Source organism: Photinus pyralis, unplaced genomic scaffold (assembly GCF_008802855.1).
Source record: "Photinus pyralis isolate 1611_PpyrPB1 unplaced genomic scaffold, Ppyr1.3 Ppyr1.4_LG5, whole genome shotgun sequence".
NCBI classification, from domain to species: Eukaryota; Metazoa; Arthropoda; class Insecta; order Coleoptera; family Lampyridae; genus Photinus; species Photinus pyralis.
The window spans coordinates 15,409,747-15,436,478 of record NW_022170596.1 but is presented as its reverse complement, the minus strand read 5'-3'; the positions used below and the strand labels follow the sequence as shown (position 1 = coordinate 15,436,478).

Genomic DNA, 26,732 nt, shown 5'->3' with positions numbered 1-26,732 from the left:
ATTGTCGTTTTGTTATTGTTGAAAAATTAATTATTTAATTGTCAAGATACATAATTAATTCACTAATCACTTCATTTTTAACAATAAACATGTTATTTTTAACTTAAAACATTTCTTTTTTTTAAAAAAAAACTCTAAAATTGTACACCCTCTCCCACCTCCATATCTCCTTCAGCATTGATCCTAGCAAAAAAGTGTATAGAACCTTTTTTATAGAGAATTTTATGTAGATTAATTTAGTATACCAACATTTTTTTGGTAGAGGCATTATTTTACGAGTTATTGACAAAAAACTGAAAAATAGGACCTTTAGACACCCCCTGCACCCTTAGCTCCACCCTCACCCCTCAGGACTTTTAGTATGTTGTTAAGAACACCTTCCTCTACAAGTGTGCAAAAATTTGCTTCTACATGAATTATTTCCGCTATTTTTCCTTCGTTGCCTGGACTACTAGCATAGAAAGATATCTACTTGAAAATGCAATGGGTCATTCTGCAACGGCCTCTCGGAATGTCTTCTTCACTGCTTATTTAAACATCGTATGCTAATGAGTAATGATATTCGCCTTTAATGATTTGACTAAATCGTTTCCGAAGAAGAAGTAGGAAGTAATTAGTTTCTATGTGAATATGTTATATATGCAGTTTATTCTGACTGTAGCACTATTTTGTAATAAAAGTTTGGAGTGCTGTTGAAAAGACCACTTTTCGTCTGACACGAGAAAACTTAACAAGTTGAATTTCAACTTTATACTACTATATGTAAATTAATTCTTGAATGATTCATGACATGCGGGAACTTAAAGAGGGCTGAAAGATTAGAATGGGAATTAGATTGTGAAATCCTTCAACATGTATTAATATCGGTAAATTATTAATTTTTAAAATGTGCATCTGAATTACGTTTCGCTCTCTGAATTATATAACGTGCATTACACTTTCTACGAGTCTATCTTAAAGTAGCGCTTAACTGAAAAACCTCGAAAAACTTACCCAAGTGTAGAATAAAGATACGATGCTATTTGTTTTGCTAACAGTAACCCATCAGAAACATAGCAGTCCTGTGTAAAAAGTGTAATGTTTAAATGATGGATGAATTACATAACGTATAAGCGCATAAAATGAATCCATCACTCGTCCTTAGCGATTTTCTAAAGAACAATGAATAAGAAAAGGTGTTAAATACAGTTCTAAATCACTCAATTACTCTACCGCCTTGTAAACCCCAATTCATTGTTTATTAAACCAGTAAGCACGAAGGCAAAACAATGCAATGCATTTTTTAGCAACTTTCGGTTTTCTGACGGCTACTTTAACACAAACCTTAATATAAAAGAATAGGAGCGTTGGAACGGTGCGATACACGAAAATTACCCTACATTGTATTTTACACTCAGTTACCGTACCGTTTGAAGATGGTTTCGTTATACGCGTCACTATTCTGTGAAGGAATAAAAATTCTGGGTGTTCTTAATTATAGATAATTGTACCTAGCTTCTCGGTTGGATTTGAAATGCGTGTGGAGCTTCTGCATAACTCAAAAGCACTTTATAGCCTATGTCAACAATGGTGTTTTTCTCCAACCACCTGAATAAGACGCTATTTTGTGACAGTGTTCGGTACGTAAAATTGAGGTTTTGCGGATTAATCGCTTTCACCATGGCAACTGTACAAAAAGTGGATACTTTTGGTCCTAGTACCAAAAAGAAATTGACCTTGAAAGTTGGCCAATTAAAAAATTACAATGGCGGAGATATGTCACATTGACATCGTTTTACATTGCAGGTTGTAAGATATTTCTATAAATACAAATCAAATATTTTTGCATATTCAATGCAAATAATGCTGTTACCTATACGTATGTACATGTATTGAAAATGATTTACGCTCGCTATTTTTATTTAAACCATGTGTAACGTAATTTACATATTCGGTGAACGTAATTTTAATACGTACACACCCCGCCGTCGCGCGTAACGCCATCTACTTCAGACCCATTGCACTATTATCTGTCATTTTGAATTCAAAATTTGAAAAAGTTAATTGCAATTAATTTTTTAGGCTATCATCACAAAAACGTTGATTTTGTAGTCGCTTTTGCGGCCATAAAGTTTAACTTTATTGTACGCTTCTGTCAAACTTTACTTTATTGTACACATCTGTCAAACTGTACCTACTTATTTGAAACTGATGTGTGAGAAACAGTAATCTGTTTGATACAAAGCGTCTATCTGGTCTAGCCCCATCAAGGATTGGGCCATCCACGTGCGTTTTTTCCATTTTCGGACTTGTAGGAATGTTTCACACTATTTTGCATAATCACAATGTTCACATTTAAAATTATAGTTTGACGTTTCAATCTTTGCTGCTTGCAGACCTTTTTGAAGTGTTGAACCAAAACATGAGGAAGATGTTATTGCTTACATTATTATACGAAGAATCACCAGCAATTAACCGAGAACACAAGTAGCTGCCTATACCTACCATCAAAGTAGGTAATCAGGTTTCTAATAATTGTACAGCATGTTAACTATAAGGTCTTGGAAGCCACAGTTACGAAAGACCTATTGCATTATTAAAATTTTGTACAACGGAGGAAGTTGCGATTGTACTTTTACTCTCAAACGCCTGCTCTTATATCATATATGAGTCTATGACTTAGGGTCGCAACGCTTGCAGCTTCCAAAATTTCATTTGGGGTATCTGAACTGTCGCTATCACCCATTTTGATACGCAAAAAACACACGCAAAGATGCTAATTATAATTACATATGACAGGAAATGCTTTGTTTTTAATTGTCTAAGATAACTATGATTTTCAGAAAAAATATGTTTATGAGCAAATTTTTGAATTCTTTTTTGATGATCGCCTAAAAAATGTTGTGTGCACCTTGGCCAAAAGTGATTTGTTAGGCCTCATCTGAATTGCGGCCTCGGCTACCGCCTCGGCCACAAACAGCAGCTTCGGCCAAAAAAGATCACTTTTACGGCCTTGGTACACAAATAACTATTAATTAAAAAACTATGGTAAGCTTTTTATTTCAATACAAAATATAACAATATTAATTGTGTATAGAATAAAATGACTGAAACTGATAGCGACATGGATTGCACTCCGCCAGAGATTATAGAAACGGCAGAACATGCTACCTCAAGATTTGCTCCCTACAAAGTCGCGAGAGGTGAGAAGTAAGAACGAATAGGTTATAAGTTAACCTAAAAACTAGAGTGGCATGACACGTGAGGACAAGAAAGCAGAAGTTCTTATACTATAGTAGTGAAACTGTGACTGAATATAAATTCGAATATAATTTGAAGTAAAGGGGGTTGGAGAAAAAATTTTATGTTTTATTCGTACAAAAAATGCGTTTTCGGGACTCGGAAGGTTGCTGGACTCCGCTAACGCGTCGTCCAGCAACTATCTTCCTCGTCCCGAAAACTGACATTTTTTGTACTAATGAAACAAATAACTATTTTGATATTACTTTCCAGTCATGCGACTATAGTTTGTGGGACGAAATTCATAAGCGGACGCAGGGGGCAAACGAACCTGTCCTTATATACATTCCCGGTAATGAAAAATTTATTTAGACGTCTTCCTCATGTACCATCCGAAAGTAGCCGCATATCCTACATTATTAGAAACTTTCTTTTATATCTGCAAAAGGCTATTGCCACGGATGTCTTTCCCACCATTGCGCTGCTACGATCTCAGTGCAAAATCATTGAAGACGCTCACACTCGAACCAATCGGTTTTGTCCTCCACCTAATTCACAGTACTGCCTTCACCTGATCTTGCCTATAAGCACACCAGGACTCCTAAAACACACACCATCGAGTTCGAAGAACCTGATCAAGCTTCACGTATCCAACCTGTAGTTGATGTGGTGACCTGTTGGAACTGCCAGCAGCAAGGCCATCGGTCATCGTCCTGTGCCCTTCCTCCCCCTAAGAATTGCTTTAAATGTGGGGCTAGGGACATAAAAGTACGTAACTGCAAAAAATGCCAACGTGAGGGTCAGGGAAACGGACCACAGCGACGTTAAGGGGCCGACTAACGCGCTGCTCTTGTAGCGAGGCCACAGCTAATAATAAAATACGACACCAAGCTATCCTTAGACTTCATTTTAAGTCAGGCTGAAGGTGATGAACGGCCATATATTTAAGTCACTATATTTGGGAAATCTTTCCTAGGTTTATCGGACTCCGGAGCTTCCCTTACCATTATTGGCCAACAAAAATTCAATTTCAAGAACCGGATTAAATGTACAGTGGCGAATGGAAACGAATTCACGGCTCTAGGGTTAATAATTCTTCCACTTACTCTTCAAGGGAAAACCATTGTAATGGATGTATAAGTTATCCCTTCAATCCATCAAAGTCTTATCCTAGGGGCTGATTTCTGGCGGAAAATGGTCATTGTCCCAGATCTTCGTCAGGGTGCTTGGAAATTCGCGTATGATAACGACATAACTCCTCACATCGATGCCATTCAACCTCTCTACTTCTTAAATGATGGCCAACTAGCACAATTCATATTTTAATAGAAGCCACATTTAATAAAATGGGAAATAGGTTAGGTTGCACCAAATTGGTGGAGCATGTGATCGCTACTAAGACCTCCTAAATCAAGCAGAGGTATTATCCCATCTCCCTCTAAATACAGAAGGTAGTGGATGCAGAACTTGACAGGGTGCTGGAAGCTGATGTTATAGAACCGTCCAGCTCTGCATGGGCTTCGCCAGTTGTCATGGTGCGGAAACGTGACGGTAGTTACGGATTTTGCGTTGACTTTCGTAAGTTAAGCAAGATTAGTGACCCCGGCGCCTATCCTCTTCCATATGTTAGCCACGCCATCGAAAAACTTCGTGATGCACAATTTCTTACCACATTGGACATCAAGTCTGCTTACTGGCAAATTCCATTCGCCGAGTCTTCACGTCCTTTACCGTGCCAAATCGGGGACTCTTCCAATTTAAGCGAATGCCCTTTGGAATTCACAACGCCCCTGCCACTTGGCAGCGATTAATAGATCCGGTTATTGGGGCTGATTTAGAACCACACGTCTTTGCGTATCTTGACGTGATAAGTATGTCCACCTTTGAACATTTAAACCGAGATTTAAACATCCTAATAATTTAAAACCCCGCGTGACTTGAAAATTGAAACGAAAGAAATTTTATTGATGAATGTGTCCATGATGAAAAACATAGTTACCCCTGAAAAGTAATGTCTATTAAAAGTTATTAATTTTTTGCGCGATCGGTCATTTCTGACTATTTACCATGGGTGTTTCCATGACAGTACGTAGAATTTACCAGTTGCTATGATTACGACGACGCCAAAATTACTTACCGATCTAAAAACAGAACAGCAATAGTTATTTACGTTATAAGTCCGGTAGGTTACTTGTAACAGTACGAGTTAGACATTATGGACGAGGCGACGTCAGGAGCCGAGTCAAGAATGTCTTAAACGAGTACTGTTACAAGTACTACCGGACGTATATCGTAACGTATTTTATTTCATACTGTAAGTCTGTTTTGTATCATTATTTCATTTCAAAGATTACAAAATTTCATTATATTGTAAAAATCGCATTACCTTGTTTCTGTGGCAACGGCCGTTGCTATAGTTTGTACTTTGTTGACATTGAATTTTTTTCACTGAAAAAATGGACGCTATAAACGTTGTGGGATGTTCCACTGTTCCCGATACAATCCTGTCGAAATCTCATGAAACAACCGAAAAGTTGGTTCCTAAGAAGTCGGCCGCAAGGTATGAAAAAGAGTACTAAGTGGTTTGCCAATTGAGGAACGAACATGGGGCGAAACAAGTAGAGGAAAACGTCATGTTGGCATACTGTTTGGATGCAGTAAGTTTTTGAATTGAGATTTTTTTGCCTGGGTTTCGGTGTTAAAGCGTCATGGGGCATGGAAAAGCTCATCGACGGCAGAAAAATATACATCGAAGGCTCGGTAGAAGGAAAAGTTAAGATTGGCCGTATGATACAACTGATACAAGGCGGCGAAAATTTCATTGAAGTTCTACAGCAGAAGGATCAAACATTACTAACTCGACATCCAGTAATAACCCAGGCGTTAGTGTTGAGGGCAATACAAATTGTTTCATTACAATCAATGTTAATGTTTGAAATAAAGAATTACAGCCAAATTTATGTTGGGGTTTTTAATTAATTGTGTGAAGATGTCAAATTTGATGTAAACAAATAACAGTCCGGTAAGTGTTGCTTAGCGACACTTACCGGCTCTGATGCTGTAATAACTCACCTACCGGACTCAAAATGATAGTGTAATCGAACATCTACCGGACAGTATGAAATAAAAATACTTACTGACGCCTTTTTAAAAATCAACAGTCTTACATTACATTTAATCTTTAATTATTGTTAGGTACATTAAACGTACAATTTGTGCTGTTGTTTCCTATAGCAAGACGCTCATAAAGTCATAAAGGAAGTACAAAGCTAGTAAACTACATCAGACACATGCACATTTTATGAAATTATTAATTTTAATTTTGACAAATAAACTGGTTACCTAGTGATTGACACCATACCACTTCGATCATTTCGATTTATTCTGCTCATTAATTTCTTAGTGCTTATTTATATTGGTTGCATAATTTTAATTTCGATCGCGCAAAAAATGTTATAAGCATGTCGAACGTTAAGGGTTACCGTTCTCAGACAATAATTGGAGTCGTCGCTTCGCTCCTCCTCCAAACAATTGTCTTCGAACGGTAAAAATCCCTTACCGTTCTCCATACTTAATATACTATATTTTTCATAATTTTAAATTTTTTAAAAACCAGTTATTCTCCAAAAATATGCTTGCAAAAACGTTGCCCATGTATTTGTATGAATAAATAAATCGTTTTATTTACATTTTGCGTTACAGAAATCGTATATATTAATATAGCATTATTTTGATGCCATCATGACCGTCCATTTAATCACACAGTTAATGTAGGACAGGTAGGAAATATGGCGAAGTCGGCCTTTATTACCTAATCCAACTTAAGACTGAATTGGTTGGTTGCCAACGTGGAACCAACGTCCCCCGATTTACCGAAACTGTACCAGACTAATTTATTCGGACGCTGACGGCACCCCGACGACAGTAACTGGCCAAGACTAAATTGGTTGGTTGCCGACGTAGAACAAACGGCCCCCGATTTAATAACTACAGAATAGCAATACTGCGGTAAAATCACGTATCTGTTTAATACCTTTAATTTAATATTTTATTTGGTACTCTAGCATCTATAGTTTAGGAGATACATCAATTTAAAGTAATGTTCGTATTTTCATCAATTTTTGACAGTAACATCTTTAGTTGTTAACTTAGACAATTTTGGAAGCGGCTGCAAATGCGACAAATGGGGTATAACAACCTCGGAGAGAATAAGAAATACGAATGATTTGGTTGCAGAGAAAGCCTGATTTTACAGGTTTTGTAAAAGAAAATGGTATCTGTTTTGTAATGTGTATACAGGGTGTAAAAAGTAGAATTTATAATGTGATTAGTTTTATATTAAAGTTTTCAAGCTTTGTACAAACGCAGTCAGATTATATTCATTAGTTTCCAATCGATCATATTCCACCGTAACGTTAAAATTACTAATCATTTACAATACTTCCGTCCGACATGCACATTTATGATTTACCTTTAGATTGCAAGGAAACGTGGCTTAGCTTAATAAATGCATTGCAATTCCCACCGAGATCAATTTATTTTATCCAATGAGAATCCCAGTTACGGCTTCAGTACCTCAAGCGCGAGGCGAAGAAATAAGGAAACAGAAAATTTTTGAATGTTATCATAAAATAATTTGTCTAGTCGAGGGATGTAATAAAATCCTCGATTGTGTCCCTCTAATCCCAAAGCATTCCGCTTGGCCTACGCTGATGTGATTAATGGCGCTTGCTGAGCTTAACTTCCAACGGAGGCAAATCCCGGATCAGGGATATTTTTAAGTATTATCTTTCCATCTACGCTATTTTTACTTTTGTCCCTTCTAACGAGAAAATAATCTATTGTAAAATGCCTTTACCATCTTCGCCGCTGTTTTATCTCATTAAGCGCGTATGTTTCCGCTTTAGTACTATCAAACGTTTCGGCAATGTGATCGCTTGAAGCAGATAACTTAATCACCACCTTTAATAAATAAGTCAAAACGGATGCATTATCAAATTCGGAATCCTCCAGAGAATGTAAACCAGTCTCTCAATTACAATGAAGATCTGTATTCAAATATTTGAAAGTTGGCAGAGAAGCGGGTAAATTCAGTTTTCCAGGGTTGATTAATAAGGTACGCAGACAATCCTTAGACTTTCGTAGCACGTAGATTTCCCAGCTGGCAAGTGCCATACCTAATTTGTATATAACACGAATGTTTTATTTATTACAGGAGATGAGTACCTACCTACAGAATTTTCACAATAAATTGAGCTTCGCATCACATCCAAATCAACTTTTTTAATTTTATTTCCCACTCCTCAATCAGAACTTTGCAGTATTATATAAACAGCCATTTACGTTTCATTCGTTTGAGAAAAGTTAAGCACTATATTACGCGTTATTGCACAATCTATATGAACTGAAGTAAAGGATCGAAGTTAAACGTTGGGTAGGACATTTGAAACGGTATCTAATAACGAAACTCGGTAATGAAGTAATAGACTACAGTCTAAACTCTTAATCTCTATTCGAAGGTTCTACTTTAATCAATCCCTGTAATATACAGTCTATACCGCTTCATATCTTTTCCTTTTTATACACGCTATTAAAGTTAATGAGTTAGAATGAAATAGGTTTTACTGGGTCGTAAACGCGTTATAGGAAAATACTTACCGATCTTATCCTTTAATGCATTTTATGAGTGCGATAACTAAATTGCGCGACATGAAGGTAATTCTATAGCAATTGAATTTGTAATTGATTACTAAATGAAGCCCATTACAAGATTTCCACAAAAATGTTCCTCAGATGTAAATCTTCAGTCGACGGGAACTTGCAATTCACCTTCGCGTTAAAAGTAAAGGAGCTGCATATAGGTATATATTAGGTAATAAGAGACGTTAGGTAAAAACTTAGTAGTAATTTAGATGCTTGTGCTACTATGAGATTAGCTGTATGCAGTAAAATTAGCCAAAAACACAAAATCGACTACGTTTCTTGACCAAAGTAATGTTCGAGAAGACCCCTGATCACTTGGGAATTTCCGAGTTTACTATATATAAGCGAATCGAATTGGGTTTTAGGACAGTACCCATTTCAACGCCGAAGTAAAAAATAGTTTGCGCTGTTATAAAGGTTTTGTTACACTTTCTCTTAAGTTCATATCAAGTATTTCTGCTTATGTTTATTGCAAGTTCTCTCCTAACTTTCTCTGAAGCTCTATTCGCAAGTTGCTAGGTTCTCAACTCACTTTTCTCTCTTTTCGCTTCAGGTTCTTTTCCTATTTTCTTCAAATTGTTCAAGTTTCCTGTTTTCTCTCATTTTTCCCTCAATATCACCTCAAGCTTTCCTTAAATACTCCTCAAGCTCTTCCCAAATACTTCTCAAGCACTCCTCAATTTCGTCCTGTCGTAACCATCGTTAGATTTCCCCAAATGTGCCCTCGGCGGGTTCTCATGGTCCCTTGGAGTCTAAACCTCAATGATTACTGGCAGTACTTACCTACAGTGTAAAACTTTGAGACTTTCAACATGCGACTTTTAGTGTTTTTGGTTTTAACAACTTGAGGATGGTGAGTGATGATGAAAAAATGGAAAATCTGAGAAGCCCAAAAGATACGAAACAATCTGAAAATGCGAAGAAAGCTAACAATGTAATCGAGTGTATAATTCGAGTATAAATACCTTCTATTCTTTGTGGTTTTTAAGATTCTTTTTATAAATAAATGAGACATATTTATTATTTGTTCCATTCCTAACCTATTCAATTTCAATTTTTAATTTCCACCACCATTTTTTTCAAATTACACCTGTGCACCCATAGGTGGCTCTGCACCTTAATTTCCATCTGCCATAAGTATGGCCAATTGTAATTTTCTGCTCAGTGCTTGTCAATGACTTGAAGGATATAGACAAAGACATCCACTTCGTTCTAAGAATGAGACACTTGGGGTAAGGTAAAGGTAAAATTATACCTACAACAAATAACGCCTAGCCACATAAGGTTTCAAATTAACTGTTCTAGATTCAAAGGAAATGTAAATAATCTCATTGTAAGTCATAACTCATGTACACCTGTTGACGTCACTATTAAAATGGCAGCGCCCACCATATTTGTGTATCCGTTTAGTTTTAAATTCTGGACGTGTTTAGTACAACAATTGTTGGGGGTCAACAAGGTGTTCCCGTAGGATCAAAAGTGACCACAAGTTAAGGTCCATTTAAAAAAAACTTAAACCGTTTGCACGGGAATTTTCCAATAGTCCTTCTAAGTCTATTTTGCACTATTTTCTGAATACACATGGTATGAATTCATAATGATGGAGGAACTACAAACGCGATAGGAAGTAAATGGCGGAATTGAATTTCGCTCTTTTGGACGTTAATGTATTAATTACTAATGACCATATCCACGTTAAATTTGTTTCCTATCGGTGTTAAATCAATGGGTATTATTATTATCATGCTACGTCAAGATATAGAGGCAAATTAACCAGGTATTATTCTTTGTATAAGCTGTAATCCATATACAAAATTGATTTCATAGAATGCACTTTGTAATTGAAATTTAAAATAAGCTCTCAGTTAGTTGTAAATATCTAAATCGCGAGGGTAGGTATGTACAAAGATGTCGAGAGGTAGAAGATCAAACATAGAAGGTTAATATTGTTAGGCGGTCAGCGAAGCGAAGGCGGAACTTCGCTTCAATCAAGCAAGAGTATAAGGGTTCCTTCTTGTTCCAGTTACGTTAGTAACTACGTCGGCATAATTTTATTAAATAAATTTATTCAGAACGTATTCATTGTACTAAAACAACATAAACATAATTTAATAACGGAGGAGAAGGCCTACACTGTCAGATGTGGTAGGCACTTTATTTTAGACACGAGAATTACACTGTTACGTGCCTCGCTAGCTGGATAGCAAGTAAAGAGTAGATGAATTAAGAATGAGTGCTATTTATTGGAGATAATGTTTCTGAAAATTTATTCGAGCAACGCCATTTCATCGTTCATTAACTGAAATTAATACAAAGGGCGCAAATTACGCATAGAGAAGTGTTCCACGTATTGCATGCAACTATAAAACTATAAAAAGTCACTGAACTGGTGTATACTATACAGGGTGTTACATATAAGTACGTAAAAAACAAGCACTTTTACCAAATAAACCGAGGCTCCAACGTGTTTCGTTTGGGAGCCATCCCCACAAAAGTGGTGACATTTGCATTTCTTTTTTAATTTTCTGGGGGGGGGGGCAAACTTTTTCACCCATAGTAACTTACTGCTACATATTCTTCTCTACTACACAGGGCGAAAGACTTTGTTTTGGCCCTTACAGTCAAATCATAAGTTCGAACTGCGAGTAAAATACAACGAAACTTGGTCTGGTACAAAGTATTATTTCGGGATTTTTTTTAAAGCAAGAATTTTCCTTCAACTTTTCCGGAAAACTACCGAGAGATAATATAATAATATAATATAATAGATCTGGCAACCTTGGGGTAACCCGAGGGTCAACTCCCTTATTTGCAAAAAACACAATGCGTACCTACCCTCTTACTATATGTAGAGAAATACATTTAATTCGTCTTTTAGAGAAAATCGAGAATCCAATTTTACGATTTCGCTTTTAAAACTTTTCCAAGGAAGGGAAAACAAAATGTCTAGTGAATGACTGAGAGGTATATAGGGAATAATTTTGAAGCGTGGATGAGGTACTATAGTAAGATAAAAATTGCGTATTGAGAGATTGCTAAAAAAAGCTTTCAATTTTCATTAGAAAAACATAAGTAGATGACTTACTAATTGCCGTTAAAGGGGGCTGTAAAGAAAACCGGTCTGAATGTGCGCCGATAACGACCCTCACAAACGTTTGTGTCTTACGTTTGTATCATAAAATATTCGGTTTGAATTCTGTATAAAAATAATTGCTCAATCTTTTTTAAATCTCTCCCAACGACGGTGAGCGCAGTTATAACGCCCGATAAGCAGAATTTATTTTTCATTTTGAGGAAATGGAATATTCATTTGCGAATGACCAGGAAAAATGAATAATCATCAATTTAAATGGAAATACAAACATACTGCAGAAAATTCATTGAAAAGGATATACCGAATATGAATTTATACATTTGTAACTGAACATCATTGACAAATATCTGATCAATTCCGATGTTTACTGAAACATTAATTATATTTTCTTCCAGTATCTTGCGCTTCTAATTAGTACTTGGCTAATTGATCTGGCCTCCAGACGACGTTCGGAAGTTAATTGGTAGATGGATGGGGTATTTCACATCACACGCTTATGAGAGACTATTGTGTCTGAAGCTGTTAATTTAAGTGACAGTTGGGCTTAAGAGATATAGGTAGTAATAATCAAAATCGATGTAATTTTGTCAACGAATTTAATCGAAACATCACTAATAGAAAAACTTTTTGATTGAAAATGAGTCATAAATTCTAGATTTGCTGTTAATGCACGTTCATTGCATAAATTAAGCTCTTTATTACACTTTTCCATTACGTTTGGATGGTGTAGTAATTATGCTTGCCAAAAGCTTATTATTAGTCGATATTATAAATAAACAAACAATTTTCATCACAGAAAAAATAAGGCTTTGCTTGCCCATAATTTTCCACGTGGGACATTTGTTGTCAACTTCTATGTGTAATTGTGTAAACTTCCACAAGTAGAATTAATCTCTTTAAGTTCAAATACAAAACTGTCCTTTGTACCCGGATCAATATAAAAATTACGTTTAAAAATGTTACCATGTGAAGCCCACTTCAATGAAATATACCTACATTTCTAAAATGTGGTCTAATCGACCATGAAAACCATGCTGCAGTATTTTAAATGAATTCATATTATAAGATGCCAATTTCAAATAAATACAATGGATTTGCGTTTTTCGCTCGACAAAATGACTGATTGCGAAAAATGAGGATTTACCTAATACAAGAAGGTTAAAACCCTAGCCATAAACAGGAAGAACGTTATCCGAATAGTAGCCACCGTAATAGACGAAGAAGCGATCTAAAATCGAATACCGTAAATAAATTAGGCATAAACGTTTCACTTCCTGCTATTTACAATACTTCAAATTTGCTTTTGTGACTATTCTCCGTTCATGTCAATTGATTTTATATATTTTTCTTAGTATGAATTGAATACAAATGCTTGTTTTCGTGAAACAATTTTGATACTGAGGAAGGTCGACGTAATAATAATAAAGTTCGTAAAGGAACATATTTTTTATATATTTTTTATATTTAATTGGACCCTTTACAAATTGCTCTGTGACGGTCCACGTCAGTATGCATGTAATTTTTCCCATTTAGGTTCGTACATCAGTTTAGTAGTACTTCTTTGTGTGTAACATGCTTTATATAGATTTCGACTAATAATTATATAGCGCTTAAAGTATGCTTTAAGCGAAAGGGGGACTTCGGGAACACGCAATAAGTCGTGACACATTTTTAAAAATTAGGTGAGATAAAGTTGATCTGTTTGATAATTGGATGCTAGGTATTACTAGCTACTGTTGACAATTTGTAGAACCTTATTTTAATATACTTCACCGTGGACATTGGCGATAGATCTCTTCCCAAATCAACTTATTGGTGACAATAGTGATTTAAACTTGAATTTTCTTTACCTTTGAAAAACACAAGTAATTTTTACAAAGAGGCACATAATTGTGGCTAATAGATGATCGTAAAGTGTAACAAATTTTAACTCTTTTTGCCATGGCCTCTTACAGTCCTTTTTCTTTCATACTGTAGGAGGTAAGCAACTTGTAGTATAGAATCTATTGCGTTTTTAGGAAAAACAATTCACCAATGCTTGATAAGGTGATTTTATCAAAGTAAAACTAAATTATATGATATAAGCAAGGCACAGGTGTGCAGGTTTGAGATAAGGGAATGCAGTGTCAACAAGTATTCGCTGTTCTTGCCCTGGCGGTATTTTTCATTACGAAGGATACGCTGGGACGCTACTTATAAATAACAAGGCGAAAAAAGTATTGTGACTCTTGTATTTTTGAAATTAGTTGAATTAGATATATACAGGATGATGCAAATTCGAGGGCCACCATAGGGATCTCGGAAATTGTAAGAGACAGGCTGGTAGTTTAAATTTGGCAAAGTTGCGTATTTTGATTCTTAGCAAAATTCCGTTTTGAAACTGAAAAAATTCCGACTACTTTCGAAGAAAAGAAGAAAAGAAAACGAAATTTTGCAAAGATAATAAATGACACATTAAGGTCACTTTTTCTCTCTACTTTAAATTGTAAGTTTGATGTTTCGTCTCCGGTTAACCATCATCAACTTTTTTTTTTTTTTTTTGTTAAGTACGACTTCGACTGCTAAGGTCTTTTCGTCTACTTCTAATCACTTGTAAGGTCTTATTATCAACTTTGTTTTTCCTTATATGGAAGTCATTTGATAGAGCATTTTTTTCTAATTTAAACTTGAATATCATGCTTCATTATCAAGCTCTTCAGGTTATAATTTCTTTTATTTTTTTATTATTTTCAGCTTTAGATTAAATTGAACTTTGACCTTCAATTAAAGGGCATAAAGCTTAACTTTTGAAGTTCAAGCTTCAGCTTTAAATTTTATTATCTTGAAACTTTCAGATATTCGAGATTCAACTTTGAATTTTAACTTTTGATTCATCCCAGTTCAACTGTCAACCTCGAGTCTTATCTTCGAGTTTCATTACTAATATTTAGTTTCAAATCTTCAGTTTGGAAGCTATACATAGCTTCACCTTCAAGCTTCAAATTTTACAGCATTTTCATTTCTTATTATTAACATTTTTGAAATTAGATAAAATACACTATCAAATAACACAAAAAATAAAAATGACTTCCATAAGAAAGAACAAAGTTGATGATGGTTAACCGGAGACGAAACGTCAGACTTAAAATTTAAAGCTAGCATCTTGTAGAGGGAAAAAAGTGGCTATAATAATGTGTCATTTATTTTGTAATTTCTTTGCAAAATTTCGATTTTTTTTCAGGAAAGTAGTGAATTTACTACCCCAAGTCATGAGAGAATCTTGGTATATTTCGAACAACCAAAGAAGGAATTTTCAATCATTAAGAGGTAGAGCAAAGCGATGCACGATTTTTAGAGGAATTGTGGGTGTCTGTTTGTCTGTCTGTGAACACGATAATTGGCAAACGCTTGGACCGACTCAGTTCAAACTTATTACAGTTGACCTATATCCCACATGTAACAAACCTATTGGAAATGAGTCAAATGAGGGTCACACCGCTCTGTCGCTTTTCTAAATCCGCTTTACACGTGGTTAACTTTCTATTTAATATAATAATTATTAATTAACCATTTAGTAAAGTTTGAGTTTTACTATCTATCAGATTGATTAGAGATTTCCTGTGTTAAAGGAAGTTGATTGGAATCAGCTTCTCTGGGTCAAAAATGATTTAAAAATCTATTGTCTAGTCGGTGCAACCTATATATTTTGATAAATTCTAAAGCAATCACTTTGAATTTCGTAACCAACTGTTTACGAGTTGTGAGAAATAGAGTCTTTGGACAATGTGAAACAGCATCTATACCTTGAACCATAATTGTCTTCGATTTAAAGCCCTACAAAACTACAATAAGAACAGTCGATTTTAACCAAATCCCATAATTTTATTAAGATCTTAAAGGCAAGCTTAATGTAAAATGTTATTGGGTTACAAGTGGCATGAGACCTTCTACGCTTTTGCAAAAATGTCGCTAGTTCAGGATTGGTAAGGTAAAGTCAATGGTCAGTGACAAGAGCAGCAATTTAAAGACATAATGGGATTTACATTGCGAGACAGACACAATACGTATCCAACTTCGGTTTCTATTGCACAATGGCGTTTAATTAATTAATTATGTAAGGTATTCGCTAGCTGTGATTTAATTACAGCAAAACTTTCTCTTGAAATATGTATTCAACCCATTGTTAAATTCAAATGTTGAACACGTTATATTTCGACGAGCTGCCATCCTCGGGCAATGTTAACTTCAAAGTCACCTGAAAATGACAAGTCGAGATATCCAACTGCGGTCAACCTTTCAACTTTACGAATGGATGCATCTGTCGACGGAGAAGGATAATTTTTTTATTCGCATTTCGTTGATAATTTTCCCCACTTACTACTTGTGCAATTCTTCCAATAAGACTTCTACAAAAGTGGTGCGTAGGTAACAGATCTGAATCAGATTGTTTTAACTGCTCTCTTAATGCTGAACGTATAGATTATTAATATGGAGGATCGGAAAGCAAAAAAATGATGCATATGTAAATGGAATCACGGATCTCAAAGACCGAGAGCTCATTCAAGTGTGTTGTTTTGGTGAAATTGGTAAAGTAAAGGAAGAAAGGTGATTTGATCCTCCCACGCTGGTTCAAGTGTCGAAGATGCTACCTGATGCCTTTAATTCTTCTGATGGAGATGCAAATGAATCGTACGTGCAGGGTCTAAGGTCTGATGGAGTTACCTCACGTTGCCCGAAAACGAATCCATTTTTAAAACGATAGTAGTTCCATTGATGATGATTAGCTTTACATCAAATAAAACTGCAATTACTTGTCCAGAGAACTGTGTATTAAAACTTTTTTTTATGTTAACAAAATTGAATGTTATATACTTTCAAGGTACTCAAAAAAGTACTTTTACTTTATTACCATCATACCAGCTTATATTAGTTATGATTTGTTGTGTTTTTGTCGTAGTGGAACTTCGCTATTCGTAAATTTCACTACAGCAAGAGTTGGTTTAATGCTTTTGTAAAGGTAAAATCAGTTCATCGGTCCAGTTTACAAGCAATCATTAACTTGATATTTATTTGTTGGTGGCCTGTGCAACTATTCATAACTTCCGAAACAGTCATATTATGCCTCAATGCACAAATTCCGGAACTTTCTGCTCATAACTGCAGCGATACGTTATAAACAATATCTTAAGGATACTACAACAGACCTAACAGATTTAATTGTTATGCACCAGGATCTGTTTAGATCTTCTAGTACCCCGATACGATAGTTGACAAACATCATACTGATGTGTTGCATCTCATAATCTATCACACAAAACGAAACCTGGCAAGAATACAACAACCGTTTAAAACTCTGGAAAATTATTGAACTCCTATTTTGAGTGACTACTAACACATTTTTGTAGTGAAAGATATTACTTTCAAAGTTGACAACTTTTAAATGATTGCATATATTATTAGATAAGTATAACATATGTAACTTGTTACAGTTAGCTTAAGCGTTTGACTAGTAAATTACTTTTCATATTAAGGATGTGGTATGGATCAGATTCATTTCGAAATACAAAAAATAAAACGGCGAAAGAAAAAAGAAATATTCATATTGCCATTTAAGCTTGTATTCTCTCGCAATATCGAAAATCCAATTACAGCCAATGAAAGCAATCCCACTATAGCATTTCATGTAGTTTCGTTTGATTACCTACGGAATACGAACACAAATTGTTTCACCTTGCTACATTTATGCGACATTTATAAAACTTCTGTTTTTAACTATTGTTCTATACATTTCCTTTCGAAAGGGTTAATAATTCCATAAGGCTTTTTTAAAGCTAAAATCTAAAATGATTTATTGACATAGGAAAATTGTACACATTGATTTTATTAAATGAAGTGCAAATTTGTTACAATATCGTAACAGAAATATGGCTTCTATCTTTTATTATATTCGTAGTTAGCTTTGTAACTATAAAACAGTTGCTTTATTAATTTTATTTTATCGTAGGTATATTGTAACAGCAACAGACTCTCCTTATCGACCGATTTTGTGCATCCACATTTAGCACAACTAAGATTGTTAATTTTTTTAACACTGCCGATTTAGCGAATATTCCAGAAATCTCGACAGAAATCGAGGCGCCTAAAAGATTAGTCATTGGCCATAAAGAGCGAAGGTGGATGTGACGCAATCCTTCTGGAAAAAATGACGTGTTTATTCTAAAACATTTCGAAACGTTCTAGATCAGTTGTCGTTTACTATATAAGCAAATTGTGGCGTATTTAAGTTAAGTTCCTAAATCAATGTGCTCTTGAGTGTAACTGTAATTGTAATTACTGTTACAAACTAATCCATTTTAAGACTGTTACACATTTATTGTTAATTAATTAAATAAATAAAACCACATAATTAAATTTACGTTACAATAAGGTAAGAGAAAATCAAGATTCAAGAACGTAATTTAATAAACGGTGTATTTATTTTGAAATTGAAGGGGACAGGTTACGAGGGTTCCCCTTACCTTTACACCCACCTATTGCGCTTCTTTGAGAAAATCTAGAATAGAAACCAAATGCCTTATTTATTAAACCCAAAGCTGTATTCCGCTTCTTTTCGTCTGTAACTAAAATGAATCAGGCGCATGAAAAAGAAAAAAAACTACGAATAAATACCCTCGCACAATGAATTACATAACTATAATGAATATTCAAAAAATCCCTACATCCCAAAGCGACTTGAATTTTTTCCCTTTTGGCCATTTTATCTCCGTTTAATTTCAGTAACGATTTCAGTAATTAAATTTGCAATTGCTATCTCGCGGGATGGTATTTTTATACTTGTGATTGTGTTACTGCATTACGGTTCGTTACCTATGAATCGATGTAGATTATTATTATAGAAAAAAAGCATATCAGAGAATGTCGACTATACTAACATGCTGAAAATATGAGATGTTAATTTAATATCGGCAGTCTCGTGTATTATACCAGGTACAATCACCTTTCAGCATGGATATTTTGTGAAACAAGGAATACTTAACTTTGCTCACCTCGCCACCGAACGCATTGATCCTTGTTATCTTAACTTATTAATATTTCGAAAAAAATAGTATATTAAGAAACAAGGCATAATCAAGTCTTTAAGCACGCGCAACGAGTTAAACTTTGCAAGTGCTTTAAAGACAAAGACCACACGCGTTTCTTATAGTATTTTACCTATTTATTATACATGCAATATAATTCACCATCCTTGTAAACAAAATGACTTATGTTGAAGAAGATAATACACCGTCTACTCAGTGGCTTGTTGCAGACATAGAAAAAGTTGGTAACCTGCAAAATCCAAATGCAAAAGCTTATTGTTGTTGGCGTAGATGGGTAGGGAGCATCTTCATCTTCAATACATCGATAATGCTGGCACATATGAAGGAAATGTCTCTCCCGCTCATTCCCCCTTCCTTTGATTCATTACGATTATAATGTAGTTTACTCAACTTCCACCCCTACTCCACCGTAAGTGAGCGTCCCGGGTGCAATTTCCTTATTAATTAATTGTCAACAATTGGCAATTGTGTAAGTAACAAATTACTGAATGATTTTGAAAATTGAGGTAACATGACGCAATTGTACTAGTTTTTAAGAAATGCTGTGGTACCGTACGTAATGCAACATTCTATTCTTGAAGCATTGAATTTTTCAATATTCTTTAGTTTTTTGGTCCGAAAGGAATCCATTTCCACCAGGCCAATAGTCTACACAACAAGATACTGGCAATTTTAATCGAGGTTCAACTAATTGATTGGCTCACACTTACTTAATTGGTTTAGTTGATCTCCCTATATTTGTAATGGTCACCCACAAACCCAGGCGTTTACCACAATTGCAATGTTTAAATATAATAATTTTTTTATTTGTTTTGGCCATTACCTGACAGAAGTAGAAATATACCTAATCGTTCGGAAATGTTTCTGTAATCAAATATCTACTGTGACAAAATAATAACACACAAGGATATTTATTGACTATTCAATTCATCTAACATTTGTCACATTTCGACCAGTGAAATGTCGAGATTTCAAATTGTTGAGCCAATGGGAACGAATTATAGTGATAATTTCACGTGTGGTATTTCAGCGATAATTTCACGTGTGGTATTTCAGCGATTATATCATTCATACGACATTGAGCCAATCAAAACTTCCACTTTCCTTAGATACCAATGCATTAATAAGCGATTATACCCTTGACGACGTGATATAATCGATTTGGTGTTTTCGCTATGTCATTTAAAGTCATAAATCTAGTATACACTATATTTGATGACAATAACAATAACTGTCAAAATAAAATTCTATTCATTATATAATCGTGTCGAATACCACTCGAGCATTACAAAATAATTTTTATACTACCTCGTAACTCGACGAATAATCCGTTGAAACACCACTCGACCTTCGGTCTCGTGGTGTTTCGGATCATTCGTCTCGTTATTCGGTAGTATAATCGATTATTTTGTATGCTCTTGTGATATTATAATTGACAATTCAATGCGATTATTCAAGGACATTTGTCAAGCTTTCACCAGTGAAATGTCGCGAAATTTTGTTGTATTAACCGGAACATTCTTCTTAGTTTGTTAATCAATTTCGACAACCGACTTATCACCACATCTTTTAATTTAATCACTCATAACGAGTTAGCTTGGAGCACAAAAGTTCGAATAGAATCAATAGCAAAATGAAAAGCAACTTCCGTAATTTATTTTGACGTTTATTGTTGTCATGGAAATACATTCGCGTGGGTAATTATGGTTAATTTTTCTTTTGATTCATTGAATAGTCCTCCGAATACCATTCGTAGTCGAAGTATTCGTAGATTATTTTTGAGCTGCTGCTCCACTCATGCTAGTTACGCTTTTTATCAGCGTAACTAGCATTCGTGACAGCACCTCAAAAATATTCGACAATACTTCGACTACTTATGGTATTATATATGATAATACCATTACCTGTAAATAAACATATAAACTCCAAAAATGAATATTATTAGCTCTCAGTAAAACAACGGCGCTCCAGAACAAATTTTGTTGACTTACCTTATCATCGTTATTATTAGACTTCTCTCAAAGGTCGATGAGGCTTTTACGTTGTGCTAGACATGAGGTAATAATATGGTACAGAAATAGTTAAATTATGTTGCCCAAATAAGTCGCTTTAAATTTTGATGTTATGATAGGTGCATGGATTCCCGTATACTACCCGCATACGTGAAACTTTTTTCCTATCTGAACAGCTGATGGTAAAAAAAGTAGGAGATTCTAGAGTGGGTTTGAAAAACAATTTGAGGTACAAACAAATTTTAATAGTCTTCAAAAAGGTTATTTATCTACAGAAATTATTAAAATAATTTGAACTTTATTTTCAAAATAAGCTAGAATCAATAATGTTGTAATATCTAACAGTGAAGGAGATCTACATAAAATATGAACATGTAATAATAGTTATTACAGTGAACAGTTCTATTATAATCTATGATTTTTTAAGTCCGTTTGATTTATATCGACATCGTTTGTATGTACACGACATGGACGTATTCAAAAGTTTACGTTTTACCACCGAAAAATTTGCTTTAAGCACTTTCACAACCATTGGTGATATCGTTTTCAATGGGGTGTGAGTATAGAACATAGCACCACATCTGAATTAAAAATACGTTTCAGTTTTCGAGAAACACAAATCACTTCATTGTCACACCTTATTCTAGTATTTACACCACTTGAGTTTATTAGCACTATTTCGTTAAAGTCGTATAGTAATAAACGAACTTCATTAGGAAAGATGAGATCATCTAATTTCAGTTAAGACCAGTACTGATACGATTACCATTACTAGAACTTGGCGTTTTGGACTAGCTGTGCTCGTTTGCATTGCGGCTGGGTGCTCTCCTGGAAAAACCAAGATTACATTATGTAATTATTTAGTATAAGTTTCAGCATGCCTTATTTATACATGTAGAGACTAACAAGAAATTCTATGTAAGTGATCACCTTTGAAATGTGTCAGGGCTAGCCTAAATTTTATTTAAAAAAAACTTTGTCTTTATACAAGTGACGTTACGCGATATTTGTATCTTTTGTTTAAAGAACTTTTATGCGCACAGTTGAATTTAATTGGTTAAAGGTAAAGCGGTAATTTTACTTAAAGTCTTAGCGAAAAGGAAGGTATTCCGATTCGAATGAGCAAAAACCTACTTGAGTTTTAAGCACTCGGCGTTAATTGTAAAACCATGAAGCTACATCGCATTGAAAAGAAGATAATCTAAAAATAGGTTAGCAACCATTAAACTACTTTCCAAAGGGAAGCTTTGACATCTTCAGTATATCTCCACATGCAGAAATCATTTCCTGTGGACGAAAGCTTGTACGATGGATATTATTTCCCGGGAGACCGTCAACCAACTGCAAGCGCACAATATCACGGAAAATATCAGTTCTACTACAGCCACACATTGTGGGGGTAATAGCAGCTATATATATTCCTTTTTGACACCTCAAGCTTTCTTTTTCGTCCATTCTGTGTTAGTTTGCTATTTGATGACGACAGAATGTTCAGGTCCAACCAACAATTTTCTCAATTTGACTTGAGGGTGAATAGACCCCATCTTAATGTTATTCATTTCAGATAAGTCTTCATTAAGAAAATATTTAAGTCATTATAAAAAAATCATCTCAATTTCCCCTCAACTACCCCTCAAATTTCCTACATGTTTCTCTGAATCCATGCCCAATTTATATTAATGTCTCTTAAGTTTCACTGAAATATACTCACACCTTACTCCACTTGATCTTCTTCCCGTGCACCTCATATTCCCCTCAAGTTTATCTCAAATCCTTCTTGTAGACTCTGCCAATTTTGTCAATATCTGATTTTTATTTGTCCTCAAGTTCTTCAGTTTTCCCACATTTTCTCTTAAATTCAAGTCAAGTACCTGTTAGCCGCACTCAAAATCTCCAAAAAAATTTAAAAAAACATCGAACTATAGGTGCTTTGACACCTAAATTTTTGCAAAAAGTTACGGAGAATTGGGTGCGTCGAATTCGATGCTGCAAACCTAGCAGAAGTGTACATTTGAACAATATGTGATCGATAACATTATGGTCATATGTTGTATTTTTAAATAAACAAAGAAATTGCCTTTGTATTAATTTTAAAAACATACCGCCCTTATTGAAGAACTTCTTACAAGTGTTTGGCCTTACTGGACCGTTTCCAAATTTTCTATGGCCGTCGATGCTAATTCTTGGAACAAGCTTGAAAGTTATCGAATGCTAATATAACGCCATTTGCACGCGAGGGAGTTCCGAAATAAGAATTTATAGGATTAAGTTCTTTGCGAGTACATAAATCAAATTAAGAAATAAGTTATTAGAGCACGACTGCTACACATTGTTATGTTAATAAATCTGCATTTAAACGACTTACAAATAAATTAAGCTTCCGTTTTGTAAATGTGTTGAACCCAATATTGGGTAGATTATTTCAACAATGCTAACAGCAAGGGTATATTAACACTAAAAATGATTAACTCACCATTAAGAACGTGCACGATGCTTGACGCAGGACTTGCGTTGGACGGTACGCACGTATAGTTTCCAGAATCAGACAGTAATGCTTTAGTGATCAGCAATTTACTTGTCGTTCCGGCTTCTGTTTTTTCCGTTTCTAAACTAATTCCACCACGTGGAGAGTCGAAGTCGACCACCGCTGGACCGTGATACCATAAAACGGAGGATGGTGGTGTGGAATGAACGTTTACGCTACATGTAAGTGATATTGTACTGCCTTTCTTCACAAATACTTCCGAGGGCCCCGATATTGTTGCCTGGGCATCTAGAATAATGCAAAAATGGAAATGAAATATGTTGCCATAAAATATACACATCACAATCCGCGAAATAGTTGGTAAGCGGATTATAAACAACTAACAACATGTAAAGCTTTCAGTTACAAGCGCAACTGTTTATCAAATGCATTCAATGTAGTGTTATCCGGATGTTTTACGGTTCTGTACGTTTTACTGAATCTGGTATGTTAATTTAATTACTCACATGGACATTAGTAAAAAAAAATGTGTATGAGAGCAGCTTATTTTTTTAGTTGCGGTTTTAATACTCAACAGTAGTAAAATATGTGCTAGATCTTCATTTAAATAGATAGCCTCAACTCGGGGAATTACCTACTGTGCAGATTATAAACAGGAAGTTTAATTAGTAACAAGATATGGTAAAAGGAAAGAAAGTCCCTGCAGAAAACATGTAATATCAACTATTATTATTAACTATTCTGTCGTTTCCCACGAAAGTTAGTCATTCCATGTAATAGCCTACTCTCTACTGTAGGGCACTACGTGTTATAAGGGAGGACCAAACAGCTGCAGCTGCAGCCCCATCAAGTCAAGATTTAGGAGCGCAAAATAATACAAGATAATGCAAGATTTTGGTATGAGATTACTGTCGTGAGAATACTTCGCCTGTGCTGCATTTTAATGGATGGGCTAAAAGTCTGTATAGTGCAACAACTACGCCAATGTCGATCTTGTTATGAATGTTTTTTCTGCAGTAGGTCAAGACATGTTTAAGAGGTCATAAATCCGATGCCTTTTTACAATGTGAATACACAATTAATTATCGGTTTTTTTTCTCTTAATTCCATTTATGTAGCATTCGATTGATATTTGCATTTAAGTAATATTCTTACGCCATATATGTATTTCCTTGGTAATATAAAGTAGTGGTCGGTTAGTTTTAGGAATTTCCTTAAAGAATTTTGTCCGGTGTAAATTTAATATGCCTAAAGGAATCGACCCGTGAAAATTAATTGCAAGAAACAAACTGTGTATTGTATTTATTCGTAAAATTAGAATCCAAACAAACTTTGGTTATTGTGTTTCATTGATTAAGAATTTTACATTTACAAATAAGGTCGTATTATTACCCACCTGAAAATCGTACGCGATCCTTCATACCTTGTTTTTTGTGTGGGGTTTATGGTGTCATGCGCATGAGTAACGGTTCGGATGAAAGCAAATGAAATTGACATAATGGGTTGTTGAATGGGAAAATGGGAATCTAGGATATGATTGAGATAATTCGTCGCCGCTTATTGAGATATGGATTTTCTCGTTTAAGATTTGGTAGATATCAAGTAGCATGTGCGGGATTGAAATGCAGTAGAAACAAGTTTTCCTATTTGTACGAGGTAATCCGTTTCCTTAAGGCTAGGGTCTCCAACGGGTATTACGATTCATCACCGCTACGCGCGCTCGCATAGGTTTTGTATGTTATGCCTGTTAGGTAACACAATACACCAGTTGGTACTTCTTACAGAAACATTCAGGAAATTTAAAGATGACACTATAGGTGTCACTTTATGAAGGTAAGTAAATCAGGATGCGTGTTACGAAAATAAGGTTGAGTGCAGTTTAATCGGCGCGAAAGTCTGTTTTGCAGTACGGGCCGAGTTAAGTTAACTTAATTGTTACCATAACGATTGCCGCTGGTGGTGTCTACTTATCTGAATACCTAAATATTGCGAATTAATCGTATTACTACTTAAATATATAAAGTTTGGTATACATTCGCTGTCTTGTTTGCAACTCATTTTTTGTTTGTGTATGTACAATTTTATTAGATACATTTGGTTTAAAAAGTGTTCACAGGAATAAATAATTAGACCACAATAGTTGAAATTTACCTCTACTAGTTTATTATTATTAGTATACTATAATTATACGGAAGTCGTTCGCATTGTACTATTTTTCGTCCGATCATATTATTCAATTCTTTGCATTTACAAATGTCACACTATCATTTAAAAAAATACGAAATTTATCAGATATTCATGCAAGGTACTTTTATTTACCGTGTTGTAGTTGAACTGTTAAATTTAGGAAATGTGTAAACGGTAGGTATAGCCAGCGTATAAAATTCGTGATAAGATATCAATCATATTGTATTGCAACTTTTTCCACATGTTTTATATTTTTGATTTAGTTTTTACATTTGCAAGGGTTTTGGTTATATCACTTTCATTAATTAATTTCTTGAAGTTTTACATTTTTAAGAAAAAAATGCCAAAAACAAGCATTCCACTGTCGCAACGTCACCGACGTAGGTCGAAACGTTCGATGACTATCCGAAAAAAATGGAACGATCAAAAATTGAATCGGTGCAAGTAAATATGCTTTATTCTTTATATCTATAAGCTTAATAAACGATACAATAGTACTCCACCAATGGATGGCAACCATTTTCCAGTTTTGGAGCAAGCGATAGAAGTAGCAGAACTCGCAGAAGTTGTAGATAAGTACGTTGATTACTATCATTTAGTAGTTGATTTACAAAATTGGGGGCCCATCCCAATGTAGGCATAATTTTGGAAACCGCTAATACGTATCTAGCGTAAAAAATACTTTTCTGTGCATGCTATAGCTATTACGCATGGTACATGCTATTACAGAGACGGACCTAGACAAAAAAATTGGGGGGGCAGACATGACATTTTGCCAACTCAACTGTAAAAATTTCCAACTCAAACGGAGTAGTATCTATTAAGTATTAAGTGGTATTTCCAAGTCTAATAAATCATGTAGAAAATGTAGGATATCAGTATACGGTCTCTAATACTAATTAAAAGCATTACCAAAATACCAACCTTGTGTTGAAGAAGGAAGTGACTTTCCT

At 34.9% G+C, this 26,732-nt stretch overlaps 1 protein-coding gene across 1 annotated transcript; it reads right to left on the bottom strand.

Annotated features, from left to right (window-relative positions):
* Window positions 1–21,408: 21,408 nt before the first annotated feature.
* On the bottom strand, window positions 21,409–23,934 carry LOC116172200. The gene is made up of 2 exons (XM_031489358.1): window positions 23,581–23,934; window positions 21,409–21,935 (listed from the first exon to the last, which is right to left on the bottom strand). Exons 1-2 carry the CDS (start codon window positions 23,930–23,932, stop codon window positions 21,835–21,837), a joined length of 453 nt encoding a protein of 150 aa, XP_031345218.1. The 5' UTR covers window positions 23,933–23,934; the 3' UTR covers window positions 21,409–21,834.
* Window positions 23,935–26,732: the final 2,798 nt, after the last annotated feature.